The sequence below is a fragment of the Erythrolamprus reginae genome, chromosome 3, assembly GCF_031021105.1.
Source record: "Erythrolamprus reginae isolate rEryReg1 chromosome 3, rEryReg1.hap1, whole genome shotgun sequence".
NCBI lineage: Eukaryota > Metazoa > Chordata > Lepidosauria > Squamata > Dipsadidae > Erythrolamprus > Erythrolamprus reginae.
Window position 1 is genome coordinate 67880181 of NC_091952.1, and position 24790 is coordinate 67904970.

At 39.3% G+C, this 24790-nt stretch overlaps 1 protein-coding gene across 2 annotated transcripts; it reads left to right on the forward strand.

Moving 5' to 3' along the window:
- Window positions 1–466: 466 nt before the first annotated feature.
- On the forward strand, window positions 467–23819 carry LOC139165708 (uncharacterized). 2 transcript variants are annotated; one of them, XM_070748935.1, is made up of 6 exons: window positions 467–664; window positions 16711–16828; window positions 19306–19365; window positions 21393–21554; window positions 22249–22333; window positions 23344–23819. In XM_070748935.1, the coding sequence occupies exons 1-6, from the start codon at window positions 501–503 to the stop codon at window positions 23598–23600; spliced, it is 846 nt and encodes a 281-aa protein (XP_070605036.1). In that variant the 5' UTR covers window positions 467–500; the 3' UTR covers window positions 23601–23819. The 2 variants fall into 2 exon arrangements, with proteins under 2 accessions (XP_070605036.1, XP_070605037.1); XM_070748936.1 differs by lacking the exon at window positions 19306–19365.
- The last annotated feature ends 971 nt before the right edge of the window (window positions 23820–24790 follow it).

Below are 24790 nucleotides of genomic sequence, written 5' to 3' on the forward strand. Positions count from 1 at the left end.
ATAAACAAAACTTTAAAACTAATATTTATATACATGACACTAGTAAAAGAGAAACACTAGGACAGGGGACGGAAGGCACTCCGATGCACTTATGCCAGTGTTTCCCAACCTTGGCAACTTGAAGCTATCTGGACTTCAACTCCCAGAATTCCCCAGCCAGCATTCGCTGGCTAGGGAATTCTGGGAATTGAAGTCCAAATAGCTTCAAGTAGCCAAGGTTGGGAAACACTGATTTATGCAATACTCCCTTAAAGGAGTATTGGGGAAGAAAAGTTGAAACAAAAATATTCGCATATCCCCCACCACCAAAAAAACCCAAAAACAATAAATTGTTCGAAGCTGCAACCGGCAGCTATTCTTCCAAATTCTCCTCAATTTCACGCCGCCGCCAGCCGCTGCAACCGACGCCCCATTCCTAAAATCGCTATGGGTGAAATTGGGCCGGATGTGACGTCGGCAAAGGCAGCCCGGGAAAATGCGAGCCGGCAAATCTGGGCGGAATGGCTGCCGCGGTGGATTGCATTCTGAAATTAGGAGGCAGCGCCTTGACGCAGAAGAACCAGTTGGAGACGCTGAAAATGGAGTCCTTGCGGAGGGCGGCCGCTCTTGTCTCCAAGCTCTGGAAGGTCGGAGAGAGACGGTGCATCGTCGTGCACGGCGCGGGGTAGGAACGCAGGCCAAGGAGCGGAAGGCTTCTGCCCTTGAGCCGGGGTGCCAAGGGATAAATTGGACCTCAATTCCCACAGGGTGGAGCATGTCAAACCAAACAATCAAATTACCAAACAAACAATTACCTAGTCAGCTTGTATTGATATATCCAATATTGTCATATGAGGAAAAAACAATTGCTGTTGAATAGTTTATCATTACAATTAATGGGGAAGATTAATATACCAATGTTTGATCATTTAAAATTAATAAAACTGAAGATTTTATTTTTGAATTGGCCCAGTCTTATCAACCGTAATCAAGATCCAAGCATTCAATAATACAATTATGTGACTGTGTAGCTGGAAGTTTTGTTTTCTTGTCAAATTGCTGCAACAGCCATGAACTACTTCCTGCGACTAAACTCACCAGTTCTAATTTAATATATATGAAATAAGGTATATTTTATAAATAAACATATGCAATATTTGATCTACATCTTCCTAATGACGTGGATCATATGCAATATATAATCATATGCAATAAACATGCAATATTTGCTTCACATCTTCCTAATGACTGATACCCTATTTATTTAATAAACCCATTTACCCATTGAAGTGAAAGGAAATATTTATCATGGCGAACAATTTAGTGAAAGCACTTTGGTTTTGGTCTTTCAGTTACCTCATAGTGGAGTATTTTGTGGATATTTCCTAAGAGATAAATATTTCTTTAGGATGCAGTTGCATAAAGAGAATTGAGATGCTTCTTCATTGCCATCTTGTTCTTTGGCATGTCAGCTTCACTTTCAGAGTTCTACAAATCTGGGCAACCAGAAAAGAAGAGGAAAGTCACTTTGGTATTACTGAGACAGCAAGAGAAAGACTGCTGGAAATTAGGCAACAGCATAAAGATTTTGTCAGGCATAATGGATCCAAGGCCCAGAGGCAACAGCTCCATGCCCAGATAATTACACTCCTCACCATCCATTAAGATGTCACATATGTATCTACCTGAATCAGTGGCTGTGTCATGTTCTTGCTATGGATTTAGGGTCAGAGTATAGCTATAAACCTGTACAGAACAGGCAAAGGTCTAAGGCAGTGATGGCGAAACTTTTTCCCTTGGGTGCTGAAAGACTGTTGGCATGTGCTATCATGCATGCACGAGTGCCCACACCCATAATTCAATGCCTGGGGAGGGCAAAAACAGCTTCCCCTGCCTCCTGGAGTAAGGAAACGGCCTGTTTCCCAACTTCTGGTGGGCCCAGTAGGCTTGTGTTTCACCCTAAAGGCATCCCTGGAGCTAGGGGAGGGTAAAAATACTCTCTCCACCCCCTCAGAGGTTCTCTGGAAGCCAAAAGTGCCCTCCCAGAGCCTCTGCAAGCCAAAAATCAGCTGGCCAGCACACACATGCATATTGGAGCTGAGCCAGGGCAACAGCTTGATGCCAGCAGATATGGCTTCGCGTGCCACCTGTGGCACCCGTGCCATAGGTTTGCCATCACTCGTCTAAGGTGTTTTCACTGTCCAAGTTTGGAGTCCACAAATCATTGTTTCTTTTTCCAGTGGTGGTGGCTGTGATTGCACCTTGATGCAAGGCTAGGAATGTAGTTGACTTTTAAGCTGCAATGCAAGAGCTTCATGTTATTGACTAACCCAAGGTTCATAATGTGTTTTCATGATTACTGGAGAGGGGCTGACCAACATCTATGTCTCATTCTCCTGTTGGTTACACATGGGCTGCAAAAGATGACAGAGGGCCCCCTCTGTGCCAGAAATTTAAGATTCCCTAATATACGTTTTCAACTATAGTTTAGCAACTTTCTTTTAAAATGTTCCTTTGCAGAATTGTTTTTTTTCTCTGATATGTCCCAAACTAATTTTTTTTCTGAGTCATTAAAATTAAAAATGATGTCTTCTTGTCTTTTTATCGGGCTGTGGTAGTGAAAATATTTTTTAAAATGTTAATTAACATTTTTAAAATGTATAATCCTATCAAATGATAAGTGCAGTCTGCTTGTTATTGTGTGGTTCCACAACTAAATGAAATAAATGGATGCTTCAGGTATTTTAATTTATATTTAGCACATGATCTGTTTGTTTACTGACCTTGAGTTTCGTCCTATTGAAATTTACTTCTTGAATAAACCATACAAAGTGATGGATTATCTTGCATTCTGTTCCTTGTTTTATGGCACAGAATTAATAGCAGCAAAGCTTCTGAAATAAAAGAAAGAATTAACTTGAGACCTTTATAGAAATTGAAGACTGCAAATTATGCCCTGTAATCCCAGAATCAATTGACATAGAAAGTGAGAAGAGGAGGTCATGATGTCAAATTGAAGTAGCCATTCCAAGCTTGAGTTGGGTAGGATCATAACAAGGATTTTGATGACATTCAACTCCATTCCTCAGTTAGATCTGAAACTACAGGAGTTTAGGCAGGTTTAGATCAGAACTTGGGACAATAAATTGAAACTTAAGTGAAATGGAGATATTGACCGATAAAGTCTTAGGTAAATTTATAAATATTTTTAATAGGGTGAAATATAATTGTAAAGTATGAAATTGCTAGTTTAAAATCTTGAATTTTCTGGAATGCACCTTTGCTAATTTAAAGAATGGGCATATGGATAAGATTTCCCAGAGAAATCATTATGTTTGTTAGTTATGCAATAGCCAGCTTTTTCTTCTATATTAGGGCATGACCTTTTATAGCTAGCCTCCATCATTGAGTATTGATTTAAAGCAGAGGTCTGCAACCTGTGGCTCTGGAGCCGCATTTGGCTCTTTCATCCCTCTGCTGCGGCTCCCTGTCGCTCAAAATATCCATCACAGCCACCAATATGCAAAATCCGCTGGCACGTGATTTATTAAGCTTTTCGACCCATCTTTTTTTTTTTTTAGTTCAAAATGTTTTTGTTGCATGCAGAAATAAAAAATTATTTTCTCTATAGCAGGTCATTGAGTTCATAAATGCAACACACTATAGCTTTTTATACATATCATAAAAGTTTTTTTAAAAGGATATCTGCAGGGTTATCTTCATTTTAGATGTCAAAAGGGTTTTGTGGCTCCCGGTGTTTTCTTTTCTGTGGGAAATGAGTCCAAATGGCTCTTTGCATGTTTAAGGTTGGCGACCCCTGACTTAAAGATACTTCATTTGTTTTCATAAGAGTGAAGTTTTATTTCCAGCAGGTGGCAGCAGTTGTCATATTTGATAAAATACATTGCTGTTATTTTAGCAGAAATGGAAGATAAGCTAGTGGATAGATTCGGAAAGAGTAGTGGTGAAAGCAGCATTGGAAAAGCTGAAGGACCAAGTTAAGGATAGATCAGCAAGGAAAAATAAATGGTTGCTAAGAGTTGAAAATGACTTGATGGTACATAACTATCAAAACCCCTGCTTGGGCATTATGAACCCAGAATACTTGCTAGTGAGAAATTCAGATAACTTCTCTACTGCTTCCCTTTCCATCAGTCAGCCTAATAAAACCAGGGTAGAAACTGTATGATGTGACCCAGGATCCTCATATTGCAGACTTCTGAGCTCTGCATGATTCAGCGTGCATATAATTAGATAGGGTTTTCCTTCTGTACATGTTTGCTTTAAGCATGCAAATTTTGCAAGGCAATTAGAATTGGTGGGCATTGGGGCTTAATAGAAATGTTCAGGTGTTTTATGCTCTGGCTGCATGAATAGGGCTAAACACCCAAAGGAATCCACAGACAATGCAGTCCTCTGCACGTCAGAAGTAGTTCAGCGGGTTTATTCCCAGATAAGCATGAATAAAATACCACCTAAGCAGTGTTGGCATAGTCTGATAGGATGGTGATTAAAACTTTGTAAAAGTTGGGTAGATTCTGTTTACTCCTCTTTGATTCTGGCAGTTTTCTGATCATCACTCATGGAATTATTGAATTAGAATATTCACATTTGCCTGATACTGTATTAAGGCGGTTTGAAATTTACCATTACTCTGACTGATCCAGATTGGAGAACACAGTGATATCTTGTCTTACGAACTTAATTGGTGCCAGGACAAGGTTCGTAAGGGGAAAAGTTCGTAAGACGAAACAATGTTTCCCATAGGAATCAATGGAAAGGCAATTAATGCATGCAAGCCCAAAATTCACCCCTTTTGCCAGCTGAAGCGCCCATTTTTGCGCTGGTGGGATTCCCCTGAGGCTCCCCTCCATGGAAAACCCCACCTCTGGATTTTGCAATGCTGCAGGGGAATCCCAGCAGTGGAATCCCAGCATCACAAAAACGGGCGCTTTGCTGACAACGAAAATCTGGAGGTCGGGTTTCCCAGTGAGGGGAGCCTCATGCTGCGATTTTGCTGAAGCTTCCCTCGCTGGGAAACCCCACCTCGAGACTTCCGTTGCCAGCCGAAGCGCCCGTTTTCGCACTGGTGGGATTCCCCTGCAGCATTGCAAAATTCGGAGGTGGGGTTTCCCATGGAGGGGAGCCTCAGGGGAATCCCACCAGTGCGAAAATGGGCGCTTCGGCTGGCAACGGAAGTCCAGAGGCGGGGCATCCCAGCGGCGGCGGTGGGTTCGTAAGGTGAAAATAGTTCGGAAGAAGAGGCAAAAAAATCTTAAACCCTGGGTTCGTATCTCGAAAAGTTCGTACGACAAGGGGTTCGTAAGACGAGGTATCACTGTATCCCCAAATCATGTGCTTTAATACGTGAAATTTTGAAAGGTATGTAGGAACTGCAGCATCTAGACGTTACCAGCTACACTGGCAATGGATTCTGGTAGCTATGGTCCAAATATACCATATTTTTTGGAGTATAAGTCACAACGGAATATAAGACGCGCCTTAGTTTTTGGGGAGGAAAATAGGGAAAATAATCTTCTTACCAGATATTCATCTGGCTAGCATCCTTAGTCTAGTCAGCATCAGCACATTATTTTATACCCTGGTTAGGGCTTTAAAAAACTTATTCAGAGAGAGTAATAATGAAAGAGCTTGCAGGCCAGTAAAAGCTGGGAAAATTATTAGCACCTGGTTAGGGCTGGAAAGAAACATTTGGAGCAACCAATGAAAAAAACCCTGCAAAGGGTTAGACCTTGGAAAACATTGTTCGCAAAGAGTAACAATGAAAGAGTTTGCAAGTGTTTAGAACTGGGAACATTGTTAGCACCTAGTTAGGGCTAGAAAGAAACATTTGAAGCAAGTTAGAGCAATGAAAAAAAACCTGCAAAGGTTTGGAAAGCATTTTTCACAAAGAGTAACAATGAAAGAACCTGCACGGTAAGAGCTGGGAAGATTGTTAGCACTTAGCTAAGGCTGGGGGAAAAAGCTTCAAAAAAAGCTACATTCAGAATATAAGATGCACCTGAATTTTCAGCCTCTTTTAGGGAGGAAAAAGATGCGTCTTATACTCTGAAAAATACTTTAAGTAGCGTCTGCTAAAAAACAGGAGAAAAACAAAACTCTAGAGTTGGTGGGATTTTTTTTTAAGCAAGTTTCTTTTCCTGTTGGTGGCATGCAGTATCAGCTTGATGTGCCCGCTATCCTGCTGTTTCTCATTTGCTGCTGATTGGCATGGATTAGCTTTGGAAAGAAGAAAGCCAGATGGCAAGGTCTGTGATGAGTGGCATGCGGGTGGCAGGGAATCAGCACAGCACTGCCCGCTGTGATTGGATTACACTAAGGGTTACTGTTTAGCGGGTAGATCAGCACTTGGAATAGAAGCATTTGAGGATCTGAACTGGAGCCAACAAGAAGATTTCTCGCATGTTAGCTCTTGAGAGAAATGTGCTTTGAGGCAGAAGAGCTTAGCTCAACTCTCAGAACGTGCCTCATATACAGGCGTCAAGATCTTTCCATTACTGCATTTGGGAAGTTTTCGGAACCAAAATAATGTGCTATTTCTAACTGCACAGTGTGCAATTGGTACAGCGAGTCAAAAACTGACTTCCTCCGCTGTGCTATGTTTTGCCTGAGATTGAGTTAGTTGTATAAACTTAGACACTGAAATTTGTAAACAGTGACATTTACAAACCCAGCCCTTTGTGGGGGTTTTAAAATTATTATTATTATTATTATTATTATTATTATTATTATTATTATTATTATATATTAGATTTGTATGCTGCCCATTTTGGGAGACTCGGAGCGGCTCACAACAACAGAACACAGTACAAATCCAATAGTTAAAAAAAAAACATTTAAAAACCCTTAGTATAAAACAGTCATACATCTCAGACAAACCATGGATAAAACGGAGCGGCCCGGGGGAATCAATTTCCCCATGCTTGACCGCAGAGGTGGGTTTTAAGAAGTTTGCGAAAGGCAAGGAGGGTGGGGGCAGTCCTGATTTCCGGGGGGGAGTTGATTCCAGAGGGTCGAATCCCAGCAACCGGTTAGGTCCCACAGAGTTGGCCTCTAGGTCCCCTCGATGAAACAACGTTGTCTGGCAGGACCCAGGGGAAGAGCCTTCTCTATGGCAGCCCCGACTCTCTGGAATCCACTCCCCATCCTCCTTGCCTTTCACAAACTCCTCAAAACCCACCTCGGTCGTCAGGCATGGGGAAATTGATTCCCTTGGGCTGTTTCCACTTTATGTATGAGATCTATGATTGTTTTTATGTTAAGGGTTTTAAACTGTTTTAAATATTGGATTTGTACTGTTTTCTTGTTGTGAGCTGCTCCGAGTCCTCGGACAGGGGCGGCATACAAATCTAATAAATAAATAAAATAAATAAAACTAAAGACAAAGATAGCAGGCAATATTCCCATTTTTTTCAAGGCTTAAGCATCATTTGTCATCTGCTTCCTATCCCTTGTGTGATGTTTTAAGACGTTGAAGGTTCAGATTCAACTCCATTTTTATCCATGTCTCATGGTATGATTTTGCATCGGTCACTCAGTCCAACCTAACTCTCAAGATTATTGTGGGAGGTGGGGAGACATGAACGCTGTGTATGCCACCTTGAGATCCTGAAGGAAAGGATATAGAGTTAACAAATGAGTGTAAAAGGGCTAAGTTCACTCCTCTGCATTTCTTTAGAAATGTCTAATTCATCAAAATAGATTCATGACTCTACAGATCATTGATGAAGTTGGCTGGACCTGATGGAACATATCAGTCATCTATATCTAAAGAGCTATAGGGTTCCCACTTCGGCTGTAATCCATTCCTGATCTAATAATAGAAATGTATACATGATATCATTGCCTTTTGTGTAATTTTCCCATAGGCAGTTTTGTGCAGAAGGTAAAGAACCATTGCATATGCTGTCACCCTTTGCAGATATTTCACAAGGGTCATTGACTTATTATTCATGTGTTATCATGGAGAGTTAGAAAACCACAGCTGTCTAGCTTTCCAATTTCTATAAGTCTTGTTTCGAAGGAAATGAATGATTCCTCAATCCCAACACCCTTTTGACTGGTGAATGTGTAATTTAAAGAGATTTAAAAGAGAGATATGATGGCAATTTTATAAATCTAATGATTCTGGAAATCTGATTCTTCTCCCCATTTCTGAGTACTTTTTCGGTATTCAAATATGAGTGGAATCTTATTCTCCTGAAGTAGTTGTCACAGGCAAAGCCAGGTCTTTTCTGGGAGCCCCGATGGTGAAATACCTACGCCATCATCTTTCTTTCCCACTGCAACCTACCCTAAAGCATTTTTCTTTCGTTGATCTTTGTGCATTGAAATCAGTGGCTCCATGCATAAATAAGAATATATGGGGATCACATTCTGAATAAAAGCATTTATTCATTCAGTTATTTCATATACTAAAATTAAAATTATGAAATGCTTTGGGGAGTATCCCTTCTTTGCATGGGGTCCAGAGCAAATATCACCCATAAAAAAGATAATGGGCATGACTCATTATGTTTATATTAACTGCTAGGATTCAAGCAAGGGGAGGGTGCTACTTTATTATTGGGAAACCATGTTAACACAGATGCTGATTTCCTTTCTCTTTTTATTCTTTAAGGAATGAGACTTTCTCATGTAGTAATTCTCTCCAAATACAAAATTCTTGTCAGTTGGCTTGCATATCGGTAAAGTCCAAAGGTTCTCTTTATATGATGTCCTAACCGAGAAGCATGTTTCTAAGATGCATATCTATGCTTATGTGCCAGGCAAGGATACCAGAGAGATTTGTGAATTTGGAAACACACATTGGGATCTGTCATTAGCTCATGTGTCTCCTCTTCACTTTGGTTGCTAGTGTATCTAGTTGCTAATGAGAATGCCATGTAGATCACATCATGATATGGAGCTGCGCAAAGAAACAATGATATTTGTAGTCTCATTTTCTCCCTCTTCCTCGCTTCCTCCCTCCTTCCCCCCTCTATTTCTGTACACACACACACTTTTATATATAAACATAGACCACACATAGAATTGTTGATTTTGTAGAATTTGTGACAACAACCAACTACTGTAGATTTTACTGTTTAATCTAACTAGCCAGTTGGTTCAAATAATAATAATAATAATAATAATAATAATAATAATAATAATAATAATTTATTAGATTTGTATGCCGCCCCTTTCCGAAGACTCGGGGCGGCTCACAACAACGATAAAAACAATATTATACTGGCACAAATCTAATATTAAAAAAAAAAACTAAAAACCCTATCATAATTAAAAACCAAACAGCACATACATACCAAACATAAATTTTAATAAGCCTGGGGGAAGGGTGTCTCAAATCCCCCATGCCTGGCGGTATAGGTGGGTGGGTCTTAAATAGTTTGCGGAAGACAAGGAGGGTGGGAGCAGTTCTAATCTCCAGGGGGAGTTGATTCCAGAGGGCCAGGGCCGCCACAGAGAAGGCTCTTTCCCTGGGGCCCACCAGACGACATTGTTTAGTCGACGGGACCTGGAGAAGGCCAACTCTGTGGGACCTTATCGGCCGCTGGGATTCGTGCGGTAGCAGGCGGTTACGGAGGTACTCTGGTCCAATGCCATGTAGAGAGTTAAAAAACACCTTAGGCAATTCAATTTGTGTTACTGATCTGTATGCATCTATGAGTAATGACATTATGGAAGGAGTCTTGTCATTTCCATATCTTTTTCTCACTGGACAGTGTTAACTCAGTGGGCTGCTCTCCTTAGACATTACAAGAAGGAATGAAGTCTGAGAGCCAATATAGAGGGCTAGTTATGCATCAGAAATTCTGTAGACTCGGTGGCAGTGTTGTCATGGGACGTGCCTGCATGTGGTTGTAGTAGCACATGAAGCTATCTACAAATACCCCCTTAGTTTGCTGACCTCTCTTTGTGACTTTTTCATACCATCCTAACCTTTCAGAGCAGCAGACTGATAGCCATCCTGCCTCTCCTTTTGGGATGTGTGGTGATCTCATAACATCTGTTACTTAAAAATAGTTTGAAACAAATATCCTCTCGACTTTAAAAATGATGACCAGCCTTGGGTATGAAATTAGTGCTTCGTTTAAATCAGTCTTCTTATAGATTGCATTTATGTTTACCTTCTCTTTTCGTGTTTATTTTGTGTTTGACCATATCATCAACTATGATTTATGTTAGTCAGTTTTTATGCCACCTTGGAAATTCCTAATCCTCATTTAAAACTTATAAATTACTGTTCTTAAGTATGCTTTGTTCTAACTTCTAGCAATTCAGGGACACTGTGGCTTTGAGTACTCACTCGCTATTCCTGTCCCTGGAGCATGTAGTTCAGCCATTAGGTAGAGAATTGAAAAATGTTAGAAAAGCCACTTCTCTGCTAAAATTGTGTATTGTAATAAATGAACTCTATTTGGGGACTGTCCTATCAAGCTGTACTGCTTTCTTTAGATTCTGAAATTCTTTGTGCCGGTTCAGTTCATAATCCTGCTTTTTCTGCTGGGTTTTCTTTCCCCTCCAAATATTTTAATAGAATGCAAGGTAATTGTCACATGATGACGTGATGTGGCAAGTTTGACGCCCATGTACTTACTACCTGTTCTTCCTTCCTCCCAGAATTGATTTTATTGTGTTTTTATTAACCTGGGATTATATGCTTTGTCTTGGAGATTTGTTATATTTCATTTCTTATGATGCCCACCCAAATTGAACTGTGCAAATGGTGCGTCATCAACACAGCTTGTTCTGACGGTTCTTCAAATATAGAATTAGCCTCTGGTTACATTACTAAAATCACTTTTTTAAGCTGATTAAATCTCTTGTCAGAGAACTGTTTAAAAATTTATTTCCATATGTATTCAAGCAGATCATTTACAAGTGTCCTTCCCACAGAAAATCAAAGTAAAAAGTGGAATGTTTCTTTTTTAATTCTTGTTTTGGTTTTATGTTTTGAGATTTCATTACTACTGGGAACCACCCAGAGTTATGTCCGAGTCTCTGGAGAGGGGCGGCATACAAATCTAATAAATTAAATTTAAATTAAATTAAATTAAGATGGGTGGCCAGAGAGATCTTTGAAATAAATAAGGAGAGAATTAAACCAAACCTGTTGCCATCTGCACCTCTATAACTGTCTGGTTTGGTTCTGCAACCCAAGAAGACCTACACAGACTTCAGAGGATAATCAGAACAGCAGAAAAAACAATTGCTGCCAACTTGCCTTCCATTGAGGACCTGTATACTGCACGAGTCAAAAAGAGGGCTGTGAAGATATTTGCTGACCCCTTGCTTCCTGGACATAAACTGTTTCAACTCCTACCCTCAAAACGTCGCTTCAGAGCACTACACACCAAGACAACTAGACATAAGAACAGTTTTTTCCTGAACGCCATCACTCTACTAAACAAACAATTCCCTCAGCACTGTCAAACATTTTACTAAGTCTGCACTTCTATTTCTACTAGTTTTTTCTCATCATTTCTGTCACCCATTTCCTCCCACTTAGGACTGTATGACTGTAACTTGTTACTTGTATCCTAAGATTTTTATTAATATTGATTGTTTCTTCATTGCTTATTTGACCCCTATGACAATCATTAAGTCAAGAATCATGACAAATCTATATTTTCTTTTATGTACACTGAGAGCATATGCACCAAAGACAAATTCCTTGTGTGTCCAATCATACTTGGCCAATAAAGAATTCTATTGCATTGGATGGGAAATGAACACTCGGACACCAAGCTGGGTAAAATGGGTCACTTTATTAAATATTAACAGAAAGATCTGCAGGGGTCACTAAATGGAGCGGAGTTTTCCTGAACACAAACATGCTTGGGCAATTAAATGGGTGTAACTCCATGCCTGGTCAGGGTGAGGCATGCCCCGCCTACACCTAGCCCGTAAAGCCACTCTCAGCGTGTGGGAGGGCTCACCCTGCATGACCCGGACCCGGAAATGACGTAGGTGAGCCCCAAGGGCACCCCCTTCACACTGCTCTGTCCGGTGAGGAAGCATGAGTTGTGCAACGGGAGTGCCAATCATCTTACAAAAGATGCCAAAAGGAGAACACACAGTTGCTACTGATACCCTTTCCACCCCGTTTCTACCATATAGTGACCAAGTATATATACGTCCAATTGTTGAATCAAAATCTATTTACCTACAGATGCACCCCGTAACCACAAATCCATTTCACTCATCCAGGGTGGAGTAGGCGAAAAAACAATCCATAGCAAATGCTATAAGATTGCAAAAATTCCAACGCGGCCCCAGGCCAGGCAACATTTTTTAAAAAACCAAAAAAACCCCACCCTGGATTGAGTGGGCATCACGCTCGGAGGGCAAGGGAAGCCAGGGTGGTGATAAGCCAGGGTGGTGAGTACCTGATAAAGGGTGCTTGCCCCGCCTCCGGCTTCCCAGAATGCCTGAGCAGCCAACTGCAGATAGGCGGTGCTGAGTTGGTTCCCGCCTTCAGCAAATGTTGGCTGGGCGTTAATTCACCCGGCCATTCTATTCTATTCTATTCTATTCTAATGCGTGTGTTTGGAGGTGTTAATCAATTACATTACCTGCTTCCTTTTAATTGAGGGCAGACCCTTATGTTGCTAGCAGTGGGTCATTGTGGTTAATATTTCATTCATCTGATGGCTTAGAAATGCCAGGTAGGCAGGTAAGCAAATGAGAAACCCGAATCCTTTCAGCTGTCTCCTGCTGCAGCAAAGGTGTTTATTCCATTGACAAGCAATCAAGAATATCTCCATGGCCTTTTTGTAATTGCGGCATTAACAGAGGATCAAATAACACATAATGGAGGCCCTCATGGTGAGGGAATATTTATGGTAGTCTGACCTAACACTTGGCTGCTTCTTCACAACAGCTGCATGATTTTAGTCCCATTTTGGAAAACTAGCATTTTCAGCCTTCAATGCCTCTCCTTATTGCATGCCTTTGCAAATATTAGCAGAGAAGGGTCAGTTGGTAGTGGGTAGAGGCACAAAGTAGCCAGAACAGTGATTCTGTTCAGCACCGACCACCTATTTCTACTTTGCATTGCTGATTTAATTAAATGTGGTCTCTGCGAACCAGATACAACTGAATAGAAGTGGGGCAAAAACCACCCTTTCCATCGGTCAACTTACCTGTCTTTTCTGTCCCTTTCAAACTGCTTTGGTGGGTTCTCCCAACTCTCTAGAGAAAATTTCTTTAGGGCAATAGGCTCCAATTCTTAAGAGCTGTCATTTTAATAACAACACATGACACACATTTCTAGGTTATTGAATTAAACATATTAATGTTGTGATTTTCTCTTTTGTGAAGTGCCCCCCCAACCTCCAAAATATGAGTTCATATATGGATTTCCCATGATATGTTCCATTCCTGAAAACCACAACATGATGTTTTTTACTCAATGCAATTATTCTATAAATAAATTCAGAATGCTTCTTTTCTAAAGATTTTGTTGACATTTTTTGTTGTATTCCAGCACACACATATGTTAATCAGGAGTAATAACATAACCATGTGTCTTAATGGTTAGGACAGTCCTTTCTTTCAAGGACCATAGTCCAATTTAAAGTTCCCAGTCTGGTGAAAACAATCATTAAAAAAAAAAGATTTCAGAATTCCCCCATTAATAATTAAATGGATAGCAGGTTGAGAAGACACATGTTACCTATTCACAGCTGCAAAAGAAATAATAGGATAAAATGATTTGAGAATATACAGTTTATCCACTTACTATATAATGATTTTATATTTGTGAAAGTTAAATTCCTTTTCTCTAACTAGAGTTTATAAATTCCACGGTGATAATTATAGAAGTTGTATCTAATAAATATAGAAGTTGTATCTAATATGGGAAATCTAATATCCCATTTCCCATATTTTAAATTATCTCTTGTGCTTGTCTGGAAGTGAAGCAAAAGTAGATATTTACATGGATTTAGTTTACAGGCTTCTTTTAGCTGCTTTGACTTCTGTCATATTTCTGTAATAAGCTGTTTTGGAATTTGCATCAGTTTCATTTAGCTGCACACAGCAGTGGTTTGAATGCTTGGCAGTTCTGTAAATTTCTGATCAGCGTGACTCTGGATAGATTATTGTGTTTCAAAAATCCTCCCCCACATCCCCACCCCAAAAAAGCAGAACCCATCAAGTGTCAGACTGATTTAATCCAGCATTAATTACTCAGAAGAATGCCAGATTTTCTGAGATCTCAAGCAGTATTTGATATATCTTGTTAGAAAAGTGGATTTATTTCAGAGCAAGCATGCATTGACATCAGCATGATTGACATATTGAGCATGTGTTGCTACTAGTAGTCTTTTGATCTAGGGAAATGGATGAAGAAAAGATACATGGAAAGTCATTTTAGAGTTCAAAGGAGACATAGAAATGAGAGGGGAAACAAAAGGACAAGTCAAAAGAAAGAGAAGGAGGAAGGCATATGTTCAGAAGTGAGTGTTGAAAAACACTGGTCATCTTTACCCCATCTGTGAAAGAATTGGGTATACAGTATGCTTTTTCTACTGCTTTTTTATGTATGTATGTATGTATGTATGTATGTATGTATGTATGTATGTATGTATGTATGTATGTATGTATAGAACTGCAGAAAAAACAATTGCTGCCAACCTGCCTTCCATTGAGGACCTGTATACTGCACGAGTCAAAAAGAGGATGGGGAAAATATTTACTGATCCCTCACATCCTGGACACAAACTGTTTCAACTCCTACCCTCAAAATGTCGCTACAGAGCACTGCACACCAAGACAACTAGACACAAGAACAGTTTTTTCCCTGAACACCATCACTCTACTAAACAAATAATTCCCTCCACACTGTCAGACTTTGTACTAAATCTGCACTTCTATTTTTACTAGTTTTTCCCATCATTCCTATCATCCTTTTCCTCCCACTTAGGACTGTATGACTGTAACTTGTTGCTTGTATCCTAAGATTTTTATTAATATTGATTGTTTCTTCATTGCTTATTTGACCCCTATGACAATCATTAAGTATGATTCTTGACAAATGTATCTTTTTCTTTTATGCACGCTGAGAGTATATGCACCAAGACAAATTCCGTGTGTGTCCAATCACACTTGGCCAATAAAATTCTATTCTATTCTATTCTATTCTATTCTATGTATGTGTATGTTTAATTTCTATATCTGCCCATTTCACATGAAAGTGAGTCAGGACAGGATAGAACCCCGAATTAAAAACAATAAATACATAAAAAACAATCACACTTTAAAATAACTTCTGCCCACCTTCTGCCGTATGAATCTCAGCGACCGGTTAGGTCCCACCGAGTTGGCCTTGCCTCCAAACAGTGTCGCTTAGCGGGGCCAAGGGGAAGAGCCTTCTCTGTGGGGGTCCCAGCCCTCTGGAATCAGCTCCCCCCAGAGATTCACACTGCCCCCACCCTCCTTCCCTTCCGCAAGAGTCTTAATACTCACCTATGTCGCCAGGTTTGGGGTGATTAGATCTTAGGCCTCCTGGTCGATGAATGTCATGTGGCCGAAGTCTTAGTGTGTATGAGTGAAATAAATGAATGAATGAATGAATGAATTGATTGATTGATTAAATTCAGGAGAGAAGTGTTTTTAATATGAAAGTGAACACACGAACAAGGGGGCACAATCTGAGGTTAGTTGGGAAGACGTGGTTGGTAAATCCACAGTAACTGAATTTAAACATGCCTGGGATAAACATATATCCATCCTAAGATAAAATACTGTACAAGAAATAGTATAAGGGCAGACTAGATGGACCATGAGGTCTTTTTCTGCCGTCAATCTTCTGTGTTTCTATGTAAATAAATAAATAAAATAAATAAATATTGGAAAGGCACAAAAAGCAGGAGAGTTCTGGAAGTTTAGCAGAACATACAAACTCCTCAATGAAAGAAAGATTGCTGGTCCCAGGTCTTTGCTTGGTGGATTTGTTTATTCTGATTATAATCCTTCTTTTCCTACTTTGGAAGTTCTTGGCTTTTCTTATAAAAAGACAAATTAGCCTCATGCTGAACATCATATTGTGATGTTCTTTATAACTTAAAGAGTTAAGTATTCATTCATTCTTTGGGCTAAAATAGATGTGACATACCAGATACAAAACATGCTTTATTGATAGTTGTTTGTTTGTTGTAGCTGTTGCAAGAGGATAAACATTGGATGTAGTTGGAAAACAGCTCTTTCATCTTAAATGATCTTCCAGAAAATTCCCCCTTTCCTCCTTTCGGTGGAAAAAAATAGCTTTCCTGGAGGAGGAAGATATTAGTGAGGAGTTGAATATTTTGAACAATGAGTTTGTCTGATATGCTCAGATCAGTGCCTCCACCAATAGCAGATTTGTAACATATAAAATGATGCTAAGTGATAGTTTAAAAGCTTTCTGTTTATGCTGTTTTGAAAAATAGTAACTTAAAATAGAAAAATGTAGTCTTTTTCTTTTTCAGCATAACAGCCAGATTCTACAAGTAGCCGGTCATGTGAATTGAGGCACCACTTATTAATACTTTGCAGTTATAGCAAAGCAAATAAAAGAAACCATAAGCAACTAGTGAAAACCTGCCCTTTATTAGTTTACAGTACAGCCTTTGTCTTTGGATCTGAAGATCAGTGGGAAAATAGAGTTTTTTTAACTGCTTGCTGAGAATGAAACATATAAATCACTCTCTTTTGCCATTCCAGGTCTTTTGGGCATTTCCAGGCAAGAGAATATGGTGTTGCCTTGGGGACCTCAGGAAGATCAGCTGCAAGTGACAATTTGAGACAAGGGCTGTGTTTGACCAGGCTTTCTGTCACCAAGGTACCCACCAAGCAGTATGCAACAACATCATTGAATGTCTTGCAAATGTTCTCAGATCACATGTTCATTCCTGAATTGTGCTGTAGTCCTTGCTGGGTTCCTTATATGAGATGCACTGAAGTCTGACAGATGGATGAATTGAGAGCATGTGGAGATGCTTAAATGATATATAGTTTCATGGATATATGAAATCAATGCAAAATATGTATCTTGAAATACATGTCTGCATTTGGTATACATGCTGGTGGCTATTTGCTTTATAATAGAACATATTTTCTCATTATAAATAGGGTGTCCCCCCCCCCCCCGTTGTAAAAGAGATCATGGAGGCCCACCCACCCACCCATTTTCTACCAATACCAATGATAATGAACTATAAGAAGAAGAGAATTCTGTGAGAATTCTAATAGTTTCATGTCTCATACCTTAATTTCTGGTTTAAAGCTAGGAGACAGAAAACATTACAGATTTACTGTAAAATTACCTATTAGAATATAGCTGGCAGAAGAAGGTTAAATTTCCCTTTCTAGCTAGAGGTCATTTAAGGTTCCTTCCTGACCATGAAATAAATCTTTGTTTCATCTTATACTTATCCTTTAGAGAAAACAGAACCTTTCATCAGGTCTATATTGGAAGCTGAGAATAATAGGGAAGAAAATCAATGGTCCTCTGCCATTCTAAAGGGCCTCCAGGTTGCTATGGAACCGCTGATGTAGAAGACTGCATTTGTGAGAGCCACATGGCTTAGCTGGAAGATTGATCAAGGAGACTGGGGAAGGAACATCAAAAGAATAGCCCAACCAGTTCTCCAAAAGCAGTGGAACATGGAAAATGAACAATGATTCACATAATAGGGCAGCGGAGAAGGCCACACCCACCTCAGTGGACTACTAGACAAGTGTTACAAGCCAATGGCTGCCTAAAAGAATCCCCTTTCCCTCCATGTCAGCAAGAAAGAAGTCCAGGAGAAAATACTTGATTGACCAGCTAGAAATCTGAACCCTTGTACAGGACAGGTCTCCAGCAACCAGCTCAAGGATGTAGGCTAGAAAGAGGAAGCAAATCCACCACATTTATTTTATTTATTTATTTGTCAAAATATATACAAGATAGCAGTTATTGGTATAAACATAAACAAAGTAAATACAGTGGTACCTCTACTTAAGAACTTAATTTGTTCTGTGACCAGGTTCTTAAGTAGAAAAGTTTGTAAGAAGAAGCAATTATCCCCATAAGGATCAATGTAAAAGCAAATAATGCGTGCGATTGGGGAAACCACAGGGAGGATGGAGGCCCTGTCTCCTACCAGGAGATTCCGAGAGAGGCCCCATGGAGCTACTCCCTGCCTTTTCCGGCCCTGTTTCCTCCCAGGAGATTTCTAGAAAGGCCGCAAAGAGGTTCCTCCCCGCCTTTTACGTCCCTGTTTCCTCCCACGAGATTACTAAAGAGGCCCCATGGAGGCTAGTCCCTGCCTTTTCTGGTTACAGTTTTGGAGGCTCGGATTTGTAAGTGGAAAATGGTTCTTGAGAAGAGGCAAAAAAATCTTGAACATCTGGTTCTTATCTAGAAATGTTCATAAGTAGAGGCGTTCTTAGGTAGATGTACCACTGTACAGATAAATGACACAGTAGGGCAGGGTGGCAGGAGGAGAGCCAGATGATACTGGATGTGGAGACATGTTAAAATTGTGTGTGAAAGATAATTTAGTGTTTTGATACCCAGTATAACAACTCAGGTGCTAGACAGAGAGAATAAGATTTGTTTGGCAAGGCACCTTTCCTGCCCCCCAGTGATGCTTTTTTTAAAAAGCAAAATTATACAGACCAGGAAGGAAGAAAAGAGGGAGGGAGGGAAGAAAAGAAGGGAAGGAAGAATGAAGCCGTACATTTAAATTTTCTAAGTTTGGATACTCCAGGTCATGAGGAACATCCTTATTTTGGTCTGAAAGATAATGAAGTTGTTCACAGACTCCTGTGTCTTAAGGAGAGTCATGAAATGTCTACTCTGGACCACTCCATTATAAATCACACTGCCAACTAATCAATTGGAACACATGATAATAAAACTGGATTTGAAAGCTGTGTCTGACCCAACTTTGAATGAGTTCCACTGCTATGACCATCCATTGAAAAACAAGCATCATCTTGTGTTATCAACAAAACCACAATATATGCTTTACATGGTTGTCAGGATGTTTATTGTATCTCCATTCATGAGAACACTTAAAAGCAATACTGTTTGCAAAATTATATGATCTGATGCTAAAGATATTCTCTATGCAGTATCTGTAAAAATTTACATGCCTTATTTAATTATCTGGTGGGTTTTTGTTCTCATCCTAGGTCATCCTGGGTCTATTACTCCTTTCATTATGTAAGGAATAATATTATTGAATTAATATGGAAATTTGCGAAGAGGAAATTGAGGCAGGAAAGCTACAGGATTTGAGACCCACTATTTTATTTATTTATTTATAGTTAAACCATTTGGTGACAGAACAATTGATTAGTGTTGGAGTTCCAGCAGTGGGGATTTCGGTAAGTGGCCTGTAGTTTTTGTTTGTAAAGAGATGGATTTTTAGATAATGTTAATTTCATTATTGTTTGAGTATGAAGTAGTATGATGAAGTGATCATCAAAGAGAATCTGCCTTGAAAGTATTTTTGGGGAAATTTTCTTTATCCTATGAAAACCTGAATTTTCTGCCTTATGTAAATTGCTGACGTTGCCTGCATCTTATGATATATTAATAAATTATGATATTTTCTATTGTTTTTGTTGCTGCCTTTGACTCCTGGCGACTACCCAGACCAGTGATGGCAAACCTGTGGCATGAGTGGCACAGGTGGCATGCGGAGACATATCTGCTGGCACACAAGCCATTGCCCTAGCTCAGCTCCCACATGCATGTGTGGGCCAGTCAGCTGATTTTTGGCTCACACAGAGGCTCTGGGAGGGCATTTTTTCTAGGGAAGCCTTTGGAGGCTGGGGAGGGCAAAACACAAGCCTACTGGGCCCACCAGGAGTTGGGAAACAGGCCATTTCCAGCCTCCAGAGGGTCTCTGGGGGGTGGGAGAAGCTGTTTTCATCCTCCCGAGGCATTGAATTATGGATGTGTGCACTCACGCATGCACGAAAGTGCATGTGCACACTCTTTTGGCACCTGAGGAAAAATAATAATAATAATAACAACAACAACAACAACAACAATAATAATAATAACTTATTAGATTTGTATGCCACCCCTCTCCGAAGACTCAGGGCGGCTCACAACAATAAAAAAACAATATAATAGTAATACAAATCTAATATTTAAAATATATATATAAAACCCCAACAATTGAAACCATACAACACATGCATACCAAACATAAAATATAAAAGCCTGGGGGAGGTGTCTCAGTTCCCCCATGCCTGGCGATAAAGGTGGGTCTTGAGTAATTTGAGAAAGACAAGGAGGGTGGGGGCCGTTCTAATCTCCGGGAGGAGTTGATTCCAGAGGGCCGGGGCCACCACAGAGAAGGCTCTTCCCCTGGGGCCCGCCAAACGACATTGTTTTGTCGATGGGACCCGGAGAAGGCCAACTCTGTGGGATTTAATCGGCCGCTGGGATTCGTGCGGTAGAAGGTAGTTCCGGAGGTATTCGCCATCACTGACCTAGACAAATCTCTGCAGTTTTCTTGGCAAGATTTCAGAAGTGGTTTGCCGTTGCCTCCTCCGTAGAGCTGAGAGAAAATGACTGGCCAAAGTCAGTCAGGTGGTTTTGTTTATAAGGCAGAACTAGAACTCAGTCTCCTGGTTTCGGGTTCTTTCATCACTTCACCAAATTGGTTCTTGTTGCCACTTTCTTACCTGCATTTTACTTTGAGAAACAAATTAAATACTTTTGTATAATAGCAACTTACAGTATCTAATAGTTGCCTTTCAAGTTGCCACTGTAACTGGTAAATTTATAGTTTAAGAAATACCATATTTGTGGAGTATAAGACGCATCGGAGTATAAGACACTATGGAGTATAAGATGCACTTTACTTTTTGGGAAGGAAAATAGGGGGTGGGGGAATCTGCCCACCACGTATTCATCTGGCTGGCATCCTTAGTCTGGTCAGCTTCAGCAAGTTATTTTATCCCCTGGTTAGGGCTTGAAAAAACATTCTTCAAATTGAGTAGCAATGGGAAAAAAAGCCTGCAAAAACTTAGGACTGGAAAAAATATTCTTCGGAGTGATCAACAATGAAAAAAAGCCTGCAAGCCAGTAAGATCTGGGAAGATGTTAGCACCTCGTTAGGACTGGGGGGGGGGGGGGGCCTTCAAAAAAGCTACATTCAGAGTATAAGACGCACCCAAATTTTCAGCCTCTTTTGGGGTGGGAGGGTGTGTCTTATACTCCAAAAAATACAGTAATGCTGCTGTATATCCATCTAAAAAGACAAAATGATTTCCTGAATATAAAACATAACCAGAATCAAAATACCTTAATTTTCAGATCATTCTTATTGCAGAAATAGTAATTCCTTCTGATTAATAACGGTTAACAGAATTATTGGTTTTCTATTTCTCTCCAGCCTTTTGGAACCTGGCAAACAACAAACAAGAATGTTGTTAAGGCTGCTATTGATGCTGTGAAGAATGTTCTAGATGCAGGTTATGTTCCTGTATTACATGGGGATTGTGCCCTGGATTTGGAACAACACTGTTGTATCTTATCTGGAGATACAGTTATTGAGGTGAGATATAGGAATGACTTGACTTATAAATTCACCAGTATACCTACAAGAAATTTGAGCTCTACTTTTTAAATTCATATGCTGCAGATATATCTGATTATTTCAGACTTTTTTCTTTTAATGAATAATACTAATATGAAGGTGTTTGCAGTCCAAAATTAATTGAAATTGAGATTGATTGAAAAACAGAAATACAGATATGGTCATGTTCTTAATTAGGTATAATATATATCCAAGAAGTAGCCTAAACAATGGAATTGCTGTTACTTGCACATGGTTGTTGGCATTAAGGGTTTGTCTTAATATGTATTAAGACAAACCCTTAATGCCAACAACCATGTGCAAATAACAGCAATTCCATTGTGTTTTGCTTGAAAAGATAAGTTTTCTTACACCTAACATCTGGATGAAAAATGTCTAATAATTTTAAGTGAAAGATATCACAATCTCAAATAGTGTAGTCTTGGTACAATGAAATCACCCCATGGTTCTGAAGAAGACAAGTCTCCCTCAAATTATTCCTCACGTTTCCAAACATTGTGACTTTCAGTGTCTTCTCTGGTACCTCATGTTAATAGATATTAGTTTGTGAAAGATCATTCTAAGAAGACTTAGAGAGCTGATGCTAGTCAGTCACAAGAGAATTTGAAAGTGAGCGGACCAATGATTTGATAGTTTATTTTTTGTATTACAGGTTTTAGCCAAGGCATTCTCTCCTAGGCGAGTTGTGTTTCTCACAGATGTGAATGGAATTTACAGTTGTCCACCTGATACCCCAGGTACAGAATGAGTAAGCGGAAGTTGTCAGTTGTCAGGAATAATAGTAATATCAAAATTGACATGAAACATTTTGAAGTATTTATATGATGTGATATAACTTGGGTTTTCCTCATGCTTTTTTAAGAGGTAGCTTTAAAAAGAATTGTAAGATTACATTATTACCTTACTGTTTAAAAAGAATAAAAATATTAAAATCACACATGTATTTCATATTTCATCTGCTACCACATATACAGGCATACATTATATTAAAAAATTGCAGATTCAGGAGTAGTAAAACAAATGCATAGGTATTCCTTATAGGCCAGGATTTGGTATGAGAGATGAACTAAGGATGCATAGCTATTCAGATCCAGAATGGGAAGGGTATTTCAGATTTGGCATGGGAGAGTTTACTGTACTATTCAGTACATTTGATTTTGGCCAAAAGGCTGAGAAGAGATTTATGGCCAAAGGCCAAAATCAGTAAAGTAAATATATAATTAACTTTCAGCTATTCCTTAAAAAAACCCAACCATATATTTTCTTGGGCTCGCACTAAACTGAACTGCATCCTTTAGTTAAGGAGATAATGGTAGATAATGAAAGGAGCACAGTGGCTTGTGTGGTTAGATGCTAGGTTAGTGAGCCCGCATTTGAGACCCAAGTGCTGCTGTATGGAGAGTGAGCTCATGTCATTCACTCCTATTTCTTAGCAGCCCCATGAAAGGAGCCCCCATGGCCTTCTCTGAGCAATAGTGATGTCGCCAGCGAATCCTTTCAACCCAGAAGCTCCTCAAACACAAAAGATACAGGGTAACAGGACAGCAAAACATGCTTGCACTTTAAAAAAAAAACCCACAGTCTTAAACATTATGCCAGCTTTGTTTCTCTTTGAAATCTATCAGTGGAAATGATTTCTCCTAAACTTTCAAAATTAAATTAGTCGTTTCCATGCCAGGGTGTCCTTATACTTTAGGACTAGCTTTTGTATGTTGCATTCCAAATCCTTTCTTTTGTTTTGGAACAGGTGCTAGGCTGGTGGATTCCATTGTTATTGGTCCGGAAAGAACTATGGAGCCAGCTGTGCTCACATCTGCATTACCACATGACACTACTGGAGGAGTGTCCTTGAAACTACACTCTGCCATAAATATAGTATCTTCCAGTCATGGATCGATTCCTGTTCTGATTTGCAAACTGGACAGTGAAGCAGCTGTAGAAGCTTGCTTGACTGGAAAATTGAAAGAAGGTGAAGGCACAAAGCTTTCTTTTATGGATACATGAAGTCTTTTGTAAAGGAACCTTGGATCACGTGCAGAAGAATTTCTGGGACAGTAACTTTCATAAATTCTTGACTGATTTTTTTTTTGCTTCAATCATACACGTGTGTGCATTTGGTTTCTGTTATTTTTTGCACCTCACAAATTCAAAACAACATTTTTAACACCTTGTAAAAACAATGACATTTTTAACATCATCATACAATACAATATATTCACTTCACGGTTATAGCTTCCTTATTCTCATAACAGCAGCTAGGTGGTTAATTATTGTTTTCATTACTAAAGTACTTGAAAAATAATCATATAACAGGAAAAAAATCTGTATTTTCTTCAACTAAGCAGAAATTATTAATTTGACTAATTTGGAAAACTGAGTGGCATAGTTATAGAAGTCATTTAACATTGCTTTCTAGAATACTTCTAGAAAGAGGCAATGTTAAATTACTTCTATAATGATCAGTAACACTGCCTACATAGATGGAATTCTCATAAATAAAACTCAACTAGAGAATATATTTTCTTCCCAATTAAGCTTGTTTTTTTAAAAAAAAATGCATTCAAGTTTGCTTGTCAATAGGAAGGGCATTTTTTCCATTATCTATTTCTGGGAAGCTTTTCCCCAATCCCCAGAACATTCTAAATCTGTTGAGTCCCATTAAGAACTCTTATTCAAACATACTACCTGGCTTCTTATTGTTAGTTACAAAGTCGTGTCCAACCCATCACAACCTTCATGGACAACATTCCTCCAAGTCTTCCTGTTTTCCACCATCCTCTGGTATCGTAAACCTGGGTTAGCAGAGGAAATAAACCAAATTTGGTCACACGTCACTTTCTCAAACAATATGGAACATTTCTGGTCTAATTCTAAACCTGTGTTATAGGCAAAAATCTGGAACTTTTTGTCACACTGCTAAACTGAGTATTAATATTTATTTGTGTACTGTATGATTAAAAGTAGGAATACAGATCCTAGTGAACATCAACAGCAGACTTTTAGGACAGTACTCAGTGCAGCTCATGTAATGTTAAAACTACGTCTTGAAATTTATTATTATTATTATTAATAATAGTTATTAATAATATTAATAATAATAATAATAATAATAATAATAATTAGATTTGTATGCCGCCCTTCTCCGAAAATTTGGGGGTCTTACAGAATACAATACAAAAATAATATGTGTACAA